Consider the following 12835-nt stretch of genomic DNA (forward strand, 5'->3'; position numbering starts at 1 on the left):
GAATGAAATAGACAAAGCAGGTGTGTTAACATTTCCAGGTTATTAGGGTTAATGTCAAAAGACATGATCTTAATTTCATACCTCTGTAAAAGATCATCTGGCAAGGAAGAGGACAGAGCATGTAGACTACTGCATGCCTGCAGACAGATATTCACATCTTCGACGAGAGCTATTAAACATTAAAAGACAGTTACTTTCAGCTGGCCAAAAGAAATTATATCCCAGTTTGTCATAATTATCTGAATCCATTCATTCATTCAACAAAGAGTGAGTGCCTGCTATAGACTAGGCACTGTTCTTGTCCAGAATCCTCATTGACTGTCACATTTGGAAAAATGATACATTCAACAAAACCCATGTAATATAACTGACGGGTCATCACACAAAACTTTTTCTGAGAGAAAATGTAAAAGTATATGCAAACTATAAACATTCACGTAAGCTTAAAAATGTGACAACCACTTCAAAACATTTTTCTAATACTAAGAATGAAAAAAAATCAAGACTGTGTATCTGTCATTAAAATGAGGATTACACATCTTCAGGTCAGGAAAAGAGCTTGATTGATGACCATCTCCCATTACCAAAGACCCTTTTAAGGATTGATAAACAAAACAGAAAAAGAAAACAGAGTCTTACTGTTGGCTAAAAGGCCTTTGCAAAATTTATGGAAAGATGCAAGAGAGAATAAAGGTGCATATGTTTCGGACTTCTTCATTAAAACAGCTACTTCCAAAGCCCAAGTCATTAACAGTTTCCTGAAATACAAAATATACAATTGACTGTACATTAAAAAAAACAAAAACAAAAAAAACGTTAAAAGCCTAGTCTTCTTACATTGGTTTTCTCTTGGTTTTTCAAACATCTCAAACAATAAAAAATAAAAAATGAAACTATAGAAATTACTGCCAAAATTGTTGTTTGCCTTTTAAGAAAACCTCCCAACGCAGCATGATAATAGGAAAGAGGCCGGGTGTGGTGGCTTACCTGAGGTCAGGAGTTCAAGACCAGCCTGGCCAACAACATGGTGAAACACCATCTCTACTAAAAATACAAAAATTAGCTGGGTGTGGTGGCGAGCACCTGTAATCACGGCTACTTGGGAGGCTGAGGCAGGAGAATTGCTTGAACCTGGGAGGCAGAGGTTGCAGTGAGCAAAACTCCGTCTCAAAAAAAAAAAAAGCAAAGAATATTAAAAATCTATATATTCTTCTATGAAACACTGGGGGTGGGGATTGAGGTTTTTCATGTATTTCTTTTCAGAAAGAATAAGAAAACCTAGATTAAATAATAAAACCAAATTATAAGGTGTTTGACAATAAAGAAGCTGCTCTACCTCACCTCTATAATCCACATTTTTTTAAATTTTTTGTAATCCACATTTCTTATTCTCAAATTATAAAGGCAAATTAACAAAGTTAGGAATAGTTCATACTATATAATATCTGTTACCTCGTGTCCTGGTTAAGGTTATCTTTCTTAAGTAATATTCCCAGAAGATTTAATATAATTGAGAAATGTTTCTTTGTAGCCGTAGTTACAGTGCTAATCACAGCTCCATCAAACAAAGAAGGAGAGGAAGAACTGAGGCTACTAGAGATAAAGTGATCATGCCTGAAAGACAAAGCACAGATTATCTTTTCATCTTTAATCAAAGAAAGCAAGCAAGTCCAAAGTTAAATCAACATACATCTTTAAAATCTATCCATTAAAAAAATAAAATGTTTTGTGGGGTTCTTAAGAAAAATTTGTAAATACAGTACCTGGTACAATGAGAATACAATGTGTAGAGCACAGCATACTGAATGGCAGGGAAGTGAACAGCCAGGTCGCTGTGCACAATCATCAGATTCTTACTCAGAAGTGCAAAGACAGTTGGAGATAGCGCCCACATCTGATCATGTACAAAACAAAGTAAGTTTATGGTTTCTCCAAAATAAGCACAAGCATACAGAGTTTATCCTTCAAAACAGGTCCCTATTTGGACATTTTTAAATTAAAATTACAGATTGGAAGGGATCTAGTACACTACACCTGGGACAAACACTTTTTTGTGAAGTCAGTAAAGTCTTTGCATGCAATATAGCATCTCTATGCAATGCAGCAACTCCTCATCTATCGCTACAGTAATAAAACAGCCACAGGTCAGGTGTAGTGGCTCACACCTGTAATCCTAGCACTTTGGGAGGCTAAGGTGGGTAGATCACTTGAGCCCAGGAGTTTGAAACCAGCCTGGACAACACAGCGGGACCCCATCTCTACTAAAATTACAAAAATTAGCTGGGCATGGTGGCGCACGCTTGTAATCCCAGCTACTCGGGAGGCTGAGGCAGGAGAATCGCTTGAACCTGGGAGGCAGAGGTTGCAGTGACGCGAGATCATACCACTGCACTGCAGCCTAGATGACGAAGTTAAGACTCTCTCTCAAAACAAAACAAAACACCAGCCACATACAAAACACAGGAACATGAGTACCTGTGTTCCAAGAAAACTTTCTTTTTTGAGTCAGAGTCTCTCACTCTGTTGCCCAGGCTGGAGTGCAATGGTGCGATCTCGGCTCACTGCAACCTCCACCTCCAGGGTTCAAGCAATTCTCCCTGCCTCAGTCTCCCAAGTAGCTGGGATGACAGGTGCCCATCACCATGCCCTGCTAACTTTTGTATTTTTTTAGTAGAGATAGGGTTTCACCATGTTGGCCAGACTGGTCTTGAACTCCTGAGCTCAACTGATCCGCCCGCCTCGGTCTCCCAAGGGATTACAAGCATGAACCACTGCACCCAGCCCAACGAGAACTTTCTTTACAAAAACAGGTGCCAGTGTTGTGATGGTTGTACACTTCTGTGAATATACTAAAAAATCAGTGAATTATACATTTAAAATAACAAACAAAAAACAGGTGCTGGGCTGTATTTGGCCCATGAACCATAGTTTGCTGATCTCTGGTCTAAACAAAGCCCTTTGTATGTGCCTTTTGGGGAAGTAGACTGTATTTCCTCAATTTTCCACATACTGCAAATGGCAAGGTGCCTTGGTTAAGGAAACAAAGGCACACCCTGCCACTCTACACCTTTTCCATCCATCTTTTTCCTTTACACTGCCAAGACACTCCATTCCACCTGACTGACCCATCCTCACCCACTTTCTCCTTATTTCTAGAGTACAGGACATAAACATCTTTGAATCTGTAAATAATGTGAATTCCTCAAAAATCAAGCTTTCGTGTTTGAAGAAGAGTTTATTGTGACTTCAAACATAAGCTGTAACTGGTAATAAGCGAAGCAGCTATGGAATTATACAAGGCAATCCAATCAAACAACACGGAGCACATGCAAGCGCAAACATCAAGTTTTACCTTTTTCCTCCTAAAAACTTATTCCCTAATTACGTCTATTACTTTCTTTCTTTGTTTCTTTTTTTTTTTTTTTTTTTTTTCCTTTTGAGACAGAGTCTGGTTCTGTCGCCCAGGCTGGACTGTGGTGGTGTGATCTCAGCTCACTGCAACCTCCACTTCCTGGGTTCAAGCAATTCTCCTACCTCAGCCTCCAAAGTAGCTAGGATTACAGGTGTGCACCATCACCCCTAGCTAATTTTTCTATTTTTAGTAGAGGCGAGGTTTCACCATGTTGGCCAGGTTGGTCTCAAACTCCTGACCACAAGTGATCAGCCCGACTTGGCCTCCCAGAGTGCTGCGTTTACAGGTGTGAGCAACCGTGCCCAGCCTACACCTATTACTTTCTATTAAAAATAATGTTTTTCAACTCTGTGTGATCCAATAGGAAGAAGAAATACACAAACCATAAACAATAAATATAAATCAAGAGCAGGACCACGTCAAATTACTTAAAAAAAAAAAAACAGGCTGGGCTCGGTGGCTCATGCCTGTAATTCCAGCACTTTGGGAGGCTGAAGCGGGTGGATCACCTGAGGTCAGGAGTTTGAGACCAGCCTGGCCAATATGGTGAAACCAAGTCTCTACCAAAAATATAAAAATTAGCCCGTCTTAGTGGCAGGCGTCTGTAATCTCAGCTACTCAGGAAGCCGAGGCAGGAGAATTGCTGGAACCCGGGAGGCAGAGGTTGCAGTGAGCCGACATTGCACCACTGCACTCCAGCCCAGGCAACAACAGCATGACTCTGTCTCCAAAAAAAAAAAACAAAAAAAAACCCTTCCCCCCTCCCCCCCCCACCCCAAAAGAAAGACTACAGGTTGAGTATCCCTTATTCAAAATGCTTGGTACCAGAAGTGTTTCAGACTTCGTATATTTTTGGATTTGAGAATACTTGCATATATATAAAATGAGATATGTGGCGGATGGCACCCAAGTCTAAACACGAAATTCACTTATGTTTCATAGCCACCTTCTATTCATAGCCTGAAGGTCATTTTATGCAATATTTTAAATAATTTTGTGCATACAACAGTTTGGACTCATCACATGAGGTCAGGTGTGGGATTTTCCACTTGGGGCATCATACTGGTGCTCAAAAAGTTTCAAATTTTGGAGCATTTTAGATTTAGGATTTTCAGATTAGGGATGCTCACCAGTAAGTGTTACAAAAATATTCCAAAATCCGGCTGGGCATGGTGGTGCCCACCTGTAATCCCAGCATTTTGGGAGGCCAAGGCAGGTGCATCACCTGAGGTCAGGAGTTCACAACCAGCCTGGCTAACATGGTGAAAACCCATCTCTACTAAATACAAAAAAATTAGCCAAGTGTGGTGGCGTATGCCTGTAATCCAAGCTACTTGGGAGGCTGAAACAGGAGAATCGCTTGTACCCGGGAGGCGGAGGTTGCAGAGAGCCAAGATGGCGCCATTGCACTCCAGCCCAGGCAACAAGAGTGAAACTCCATCTCCAAAAAAAAAAAAAGTATTCCAAAATCCAAAATCGAAAACACTTCCAGTCCCAAGTATTTCAGATAAGGAATATTCAACCTGTATGAATGTTCCTACGGAAAAGAGACAGCCAAAATATAAGACCATGTATAAGAACTAACTTCAGTAGACAGAAAGAAAAAAGTACCAGAGGAAGAAGAAAGAGACCGCATTTTAAAACAACTATACAAATTTGAGCTGTAAGAAACACTGACATTTTCTATAAGCACGCTAGAGCAAATAGGAGAAATTCATAAGACATTTTCTAGAAAACAAAACTAATATAAAAAACTCATCAAGATTTGTCAAGGAAAAAGAAGAAGAAAAGTTAAATATAATGGCAAGAAAACATTCCTACCAATTTTATTTATCCAGGCATGTCTTAAATATGGCTGTTTGTTACACACAGTGATTCTGCAGACATGTTGACATGACAGTGAAATACATAAATATGTAATGAGAAAAGGCTTAACTGTGGGTAAAAAAAGTCATTACAATTAAAGACTCACCCCTATTAGTGAGTTTTTGGCATTTCCAATTGTAGCCAGGGCACTGAGGTCAAATATAACTACAAATTTTGCATTGTCTACATTGAACACATGATTCTTAAAAGCCTCATGTTTTATTTCAGAACAGGCCTCAGGAAGTTGCAGACTGTGTAGGAGGTTGTTTAGGGCACAAGTCATTTCTCCCAATATTAACTTATAGGCAGTCTCCAAAACAGGAATATTCTTCAAGCTGAGCACTGCTTGATAAACAGCATGGGCTACAGCAACAACCTGAAAAACAAAAAATTCAAGGAAGCGATAAATGGAAGACAAATCTTCTAAAATTATATGGAAAATAAATCACTATCTGTATTAGTGCTGATGATACAAATAAATTTAAGATTGATCAATTCACTGTCCGTAGCACTTAATATTTTAATTTTTTAAAAACCAATCAGAAAACTGACACAGATCAGTATGCTATTTCAAATCCATAAAGTTTTATCACAAATAAAGAGTACTATAAATGAAAACTGTCAATACGAAATTTCCGAAATGGCCGTTTCTTTTTTTTTTTTTTTAAATAATCAACATCAAAAAACATATGCAAACAGCAGTTTAAGACTGGGTTTCTTAAATCTACCAGGAAAGTCTGTGGTGGATTTGACTAGGGGGTGGTTGAAAAGCCAGTCATTTTTGTTTACAAAGTATACAGTACTTCTTAATTTATAACTTTATAAATGTGTCAACTTGTTTTACCCTTATGAAAATTTAATAAATTTAATAACAGCAAAAGATGCATAGTCTGAAAAGAGTATCTGGCACATCATTCATGAAAGCATTCAGTATGATTATCAAGAAATATAAATTTAAAAGAACAAATACAATCACTATATTCTAAATCAAACATTTCACATTTCACTCAATTTCACTTATATAGCCTAGTAAGCAATATTAGGTCCAACTCGTCAGTCACTCAAGTTGTCAAAATTCATTATCAATGTATTACTTACCTCTTTTTCTTTATGATAACGCAAGAATAGTAGTTTAGATGATGGTATAAACAGTTTTTCTACAAATGATGATGGCAGTTTCGTATTTATCTGTTCAACAATCTAAAAGAATAAAATTTTAAAAAAATGAGCTTCTCAAATTACAAAAAGACATGGAGAAACCTTAAATGCACACTGTTAAGTGAAAGAAGCCAATTGAAAAGGCTACATACTATATGACTGCAACTACATGGCATTTTGGAAAAGGCAAAACGACGGAGACAGTAAAAAGATCAGGGGTTGCCATGGGCTTAAGATGGAGGGAGGGAGGAATGGGGAGAGGGAATGAGGAAGGAGTGGGTAGAACATAAAAGATTTTTAGCGAAGTGAAACTATCTTGTATGATACTGGTAATAGGGGATACATGTCATTACACATGTTAAAGTCCACAGAATACATAACACAAAGTACACTAGAAAATTAGTTAATAATAATATATCAATATTCGCTCCTTTGTAATAAATGTACCACACTAACACAATACGTTAATGAGGGAGAAACTGTTGGGATGAAGAAGGTATATGGGAACTCATTGTTTTCTGCTCAATTTTCTGTATATCTAAAAAATAAAGTCTTTTAATTTAGAAAAATATATCTAAGCTATATTTTAAGGCCTTAATACTGTGACATTAAAGTGTTTAGACACCTAAATAAGACACACGTATTTTACAGTTATCATGGGCATTTTTTCACATTAGCAAAAAGAGGTGTAATTCTGGCAGAAATGCTCAGCAGAATGTCATCTAGAATTTGCTTTAAAATAACCCAGTTGGAGATGAAAGGATAGCAAAGAGGCCTAGATGAAACCAGATGGGCCATTTCTTTCTAATTATAGAAACTGAGTGTTAAATACGTACAAATTTATTATACTATGCTCCCTATTTTTATGTGCTTCAGAATGTCCATAATAAAAGTGGGGGGAGGATATTTACGGTTAAGAAATTAAAGGAGGCCGGCCAGGCGCGGTGGCTCACGCCTGTAATCCCAGCACTTTGGGAGGCCAAGGCACGCAGATCACGAGGTCAGGAGATCGAGACCATCCTGGCTAACATGGTGAAACCCCGTCTCTACTAAAAATACAATTGCGCCACTGCACTTCAGCCTGGGCAAAAGAGCGAGACTCCATCTCAAAAAAAAAAAAAAAAAAAAAAGAAAAGAAATTAAAGGAGGCCAGGCATGATTGTTCACACCTGTAATCCCAGCACTTTGGGAGGGCAAGGCAGGAGGATTACTTGAGACCAAGAATTTGAGGCCAGCCTAGACAATGTAGTGAGACCCCTTCTCTCCAAAAAATACAAAGGTTAGCCAGGCATGGTGGCATGCATCTGTAGTCCCAGATAGTCGAGAGGCTGAGTAGGAGGATCACTTGAGCCCAGGAGTTTGAGGTTGCAGTGAGCTCTGATTGTACCGCTGCACTCCAACCAGGGGAATACAGCAAGATCCTGTGACCCAAAAAAAAAGAAAAGAAAAGAAAAAAAGAAAGAATCTGGTGCGTAGAGCAATGTTTCCTCAAAAAAAAAAACGAGTAAAGCTACACTGAGACTAGCTACCAACCACTAAAAATAGAGGCCTGGCAGAGTGGCTCATGCCTATAATGCCAGTACTTTTGGAGGCCAAGGCAGGTGGATTGCTTGAGCCCAAGAATTCAAGACCAGCCTGGGCAACATGGCAAAACTCCATCTCTACAAAAATAATACAAAAAATTAGCCAGGTGTGGTGGTGCACGCTTGCAGTCCTAGCTACCTGGCGGGGCTGAGGTGGGAGGATCACCTGAACCCAAGAGGTCAAGGCTGCAGTGAGGCAAAATCATGCCACTGCACTTCATCCTGTGCAACAGAGTGAGACCCTGTCTCAAAAAAAATTGCATTAAAAATAAAAGTAAATAGACACTAAAATGAAAGCATAGATTATAAGACTGATGAATGTACTCTAAAAAAATATATAATAAAGCAAAGCCCTTATTTTTTTTCTTTTTTGGAGACAGGGCCTTTTTTGTCACCTTGGCTGAGTGCAGTGGCACAATCAGAGCTCTCTTCAACCTCAAGTTCCTGGGCTTAATCGATCCTCCTCCCTCAGCCTCCCGAGTAGCTAGGACTACAGGTGCACGCCACTACACCAAGCTAATTTTTGACTTTTTGTACAGATGGGGTCTCACTACATTGCCCGAGCTGTGCCAGAATTCCTGGATGCAAGCAATCCTTCTGCTTTGGCCTCCCAAAGCGCTGGGATTACAAGCATGAGCCACCATGCCCAGACAAAGCCCTTAATTTCTTACATATCAATTTAAGGGCCTGAATAAACCAACACATTAAAAAGGAAAAGAATAATTCACATACCAGCGTGAGTAAATTCAAGACTGAGATGATATAATCGGTACCACAAGTCTGGCAATTCTCCAGTTGGTCTAATCCATATGTAATGACCATGTCACAATGTATAGTCATGCTAGGATCCAAGCTGCCGAGCAAAACACCAACACACTCATTAGCAGCTGTCAACACAGCCTCAGAAAAAAACACCTGGTTTGCAGCCGTCACACATCTCATTACTCTGTACAGAACCTGTAAATGGGGAAAACAAGCAGCTTTTTAAAAACATTCACGTGCTTCCACAAAGCAAGAAAATACTTTTTATTTAAAGCAATTTCAACTGAAAATTAACTGCTTGCCTTGCCAGCAGTCTCTTAATATTCTAGTTCTCAGTAGTTGAATAATAATGATATCTTTAGTACAGTATGTAAGCATGATCTTGACTAAAAAATCCTAAAGTGCTATTATGACAGGAAATGGAATCTGCCATCCTCTATTTCCCATATACCCAACTTCGTTTCTCCCAATGTCACTAAATGGCTGAAGCTCAGAATCTTTATCATGAAATACACCATGACAGTAATGGTATTGACAGCATGGGAATAGCCTGCCCACACATACTACAAGCTAGCTCTTGGGCTTTTGGGAATCAATCTTTGAAAACTAAACATACAAGTCACTTGAAGCTTATTAAAGTTTCTATCTACTGATGGTCTCTTTTGAAAGATAAGCATTCTCATGCTTACCACATAATATCTTCAAAAATCATATTATTTCCAATACACACACAAACAAAATCTCCCACTTAACTATAATGGCCAATAATTGTGTACTAAATTTCTAATAAAATAGGGGAGAAAACAGAGCAAATGTTAAAAAATATTTCTATATTTAACAACCAATATATATAGGATTTTGTTTAGTCTACCCATAGTTTTCATTAAAAGTATCCTTGGAGGTTGGGCACAGTGACTCACATCTATCATCCTAGCACTTTGAGAGGATTAGCTGGAAGGTTCTCTTGAGTCCAGGAGTTTGAGACCAGCCATGTCAACATAACAACACCTCATCTCTACCAAATTTGTTTTTAAATTAGTTGGGCATGGTGGCTCGCACCAGTAGTCCCAACTACTTGAGAGGCTGAGGTGGGAGGATCACTTAAGCCTGGGAGGTCAAGGCTGCAGTGAGCCAAGATCGTACCACTGCACTCCAGCCTCGGCAACAGAGACCATGTCTCCAAAAAAAAAAAAGAAACAAAAGAATGGGGGCAGAGGGGGAAGCATTCTTGGCCATGCACAGTGGCTCATGTCTATAATCCCAACACTTTGGGAGGCTGAGGTGGGAAGACTGCTTGAGGCCAAAAGTTCAAGACCAGCCTGGGAGACACTGAGACCCCATCTCTACAAAAATAAAAAATTAGCAGGAGCTATGGTGGGAGGATCACTTGAGCCCAAGAGATAGAGACTGCACTGAGTCGTGATGGCACCACCCCACTTTAAAAAGAAAAAAAAAAAAAGCTGGGTATGGTGACACTCGCTTGTAGGGCTTAGTGAGGTGGGAGGTTCACATGGGCCCAAGAGTTCAAGACTACAATGAGCTATGATTGCACTACTACATTCCAGCCTGGGTGACAGAGTGAGGCTCTAGCTCCAAAAAAAATAAAAATCAAATAAAATAAATAAAATAAAATAAAATAAAAAACCCACCATTCTACCATTCTCAAAGGCCTAAAAGATCCTCATAAATCAATATACACCTATCCTATAAATTATCTCCCTTTTATTTTATGTCTGAATTAATGGCTTTTTATTTCAACTCTGTACAGTCTTCAAACAACCACCTTTTAGACATTAAAAATGAAGCAAAGATATTAAACCATTTTGAAACCATATTGGTTTAAAATACCAATATGCTGGTTTCATTTATCTTTAAGTTCTGACATTTCTGCTCAAGTACACAACTTACTAAAAATTTTATATATCTATATAATCAATATCCTATTTTATCCAGCAACGTGTTCAGCAAAAGTATATGCTCCTAAAAGCAAGTTTTATCCTAACAGTAAAATTTTCATCAGTTAGATTAAATCTTTTATGACTGTATCACACATGCTTCTTTCTCCTAATTATTCAAAGCAGAGTACAATGCCTGGGGTTCATTTCTTGGGTCTTTTCCACTGAATCCTCATTGGATGTGCTACATACAGTGCAGCTAATGTTTGAGGCTGCTGAAGTGTGGCAATCTAGCTACCTCATTTTTAATTTGTTTATGTTCTTTGATATCAGGCTATCAAAGAATATAGAGGTATACAAGTTTTCATATGAGTTCCATCTTATGCTCAGAGAAGATTACTTTCTGAGGCTTTTCCTATAGTGTGCTATTTGTAGTATGTTGAAAAACTAAAAGGAAACCCAATAATTTAAAAGTAAAATTATAATAAATATTATTTAAAAACTAAAGAATAAGACTTAAAAATTCAGAGGGCCTTTTGTCATGGGAGGGTAGGGGAGTTGGATGAAAGGAGGATGAGATATAACAGGATTCCCTACTTTTCTAGTTATTTAAGAAAGCAGTCAGACAATATATACATATATACATACCTACATACATGCTAAACAAATGAAGGATTAATAACAGTTCACCATGTAAAGAGAAGCATTTACAGTGTAAAACAATTTTATTTTTGAATGACACTTGAAATGCGCAAAAGCACTTACATCTGTTACATATGCCTCAGTAATTGGAGGACCCCGAATTGGGCTGAAGCGTTCCCCAATGCTCCTCACCACAGTACTAAATACTCGGAGAAGCGCAGCCAGCTTTGGTAATGACACTGATGGAGGAGGGACGTCTTCATCCACTGATTCCCCAGAGGCCACATGGCTGAGGTCCTGGATGTGAATTCACAGCATTCTTAATAAGTAATACATTGTTTAAAAAAAAAAACAAAAAAAAACCTCTAAAATATTTCAATCAATTCATTTTAGAATAGATTTTTAGGCTTTTAGAAAGAGAACTCTGGCCCATGAGAATATTCATGACTCTAAATATAAAAATGGGTTTTACCTAATTATTTCAAAAAGCCATCATTAAACCCAACAGACAACAAATTAAGGAAATAATCTCTTAAATCAACTCAGAAAGCTGTTGGGGAAAAATAAATTCTAGCACATATGCTCTAGTTATATGTAGGTATAAATGAAGACGGAAGCTTTTGCCACTCCTGAATTCATTTTTGGCTAAAAATCTCATTCTAGGTATTCTTTGAGCCACTCAGCTCAACAGTAAGTCCTCCAAACCAAGAGCATGCACATGAAGAGCAAAGGGAGGTTATAAGACCTGGTCTACAGATGTGTAACTGAAGAAGTACGATATATGAAAAGGACAAGATTCGCAAAAACTGGGATACTAGAACCAATGTATACATCTACCTAAAATTAAGCACCGAAATAACAGAAGAGAATTAGATCTTAAGGATAACAAGGGGAAGCATCTCTACAAACTAGAATGTGTGGCTTATGAGAGGTAGATCAGCTTTAAACGTGGGTTGTGAAAAAAGACGTTCTAGGTGTGGGGGCAAAGAAAAAACAACGCAGAGGCAAAACATTTCCTTGCTTTTCTAGGAAAGAGTAAACACATCAGTACAGCTAAAGGTACTGAATTCCTGTTGACTACAAGCATCAAAGATGAAAAAAACAAGATGAGGCTAAAATCTTTATGGGAACCTTGATTGGTTGATCTGAATAGGGGAGAAACACAAAGAGATTCAGGTAAGAGATGGCACAGAGTTAAGCCACGACAGTGGGGCCAGAAAAGCCAAGCATCAGTAACAGAGGCTTCAGTAGCACTCTTAAAGCTCCTATGCTATATTCGTACAGCCACAAAAGCTGGCTGAAGCCAAGGCTTGTCCTCCAAAGTACGATTCAAGATCTCCTGTACATATGTAAGAGGAAAATCTTTAGGGGCTTTTGGTGTTTTGTGTTTTTTTATAACACAACATCAATTTGCTTTAAGACTCTAAAGACTGGGAACAAAAAACAAAAATAAATAACAAAAAATGTCTTTAGAAAAATACCAGCTACCAAGAGTATGTAAAGCTTTGCGAAATACG

The 12835-nt window shown here is 38.4% G+C and overlaps 1 protein-coding gene across 7 annotated transcripts in view; it reads right to left on the reverse strand.

The window, feature by feature from the left end:
• Positions 1 to 12835, reverse strand: part of SMG1 (SMG1 nonsense mediated mRNA decay associated PI3K related kinase) — a 114605-nt gene that overhangs the window by 59482 nt on the left and 42288 nt on the right. For all 7 annotated transcript variants that reach the window (XM_024241383.3, XM_024241381.3, XM_024241382.2 and 4 more), the window contains 8 exons: positions 11442 to 11615; positions 8752 to 8976; positions 6377 to 6478; positions 5385 to 5654; positions 1764 to 1894; positions 1453 to 1614; positions 640 to 758; positions 82 to 169 (listed from right to left, as the gene is read on the reverse strand). In XM_024241383.3, coding sequence (XP_024097151.1) covers positions 82 to 169; positions 640 to 758; positions 1453 to 1614; positions 1764 to 1894; positions 5385 to 5654; positions 6377 to 6478; positions 8752 to 8976; positions 11442 to 11615 — 1271 coding nt within the window. The remainder of the gene's footprint in view (positions 1 to 81; positions 170 to 639; positions 759 to 1452; positions 1615 to 1763; positions 1895 to 5384; positions 5655 to 6376; positions 6479 to 8751; positions 8977 to 11441; positions 11616 to 12835) is intronic.

The sequence above is a fragment of the Pongo abelii genome, chromosome 18 (genome assembly GCF_028885655.2).
Source record: "Pongo abelii isolate AG06213 chromosome 18, NHGRI_mPonAbe1-v2.0_pri, whole genome shotgun sequence".
Classification (NCBI taxonomy): Eukaryota; Metazoa; Chordata; class Mammalia; order Primates; family Hominidae; genus Pongo; species Pongo abelii.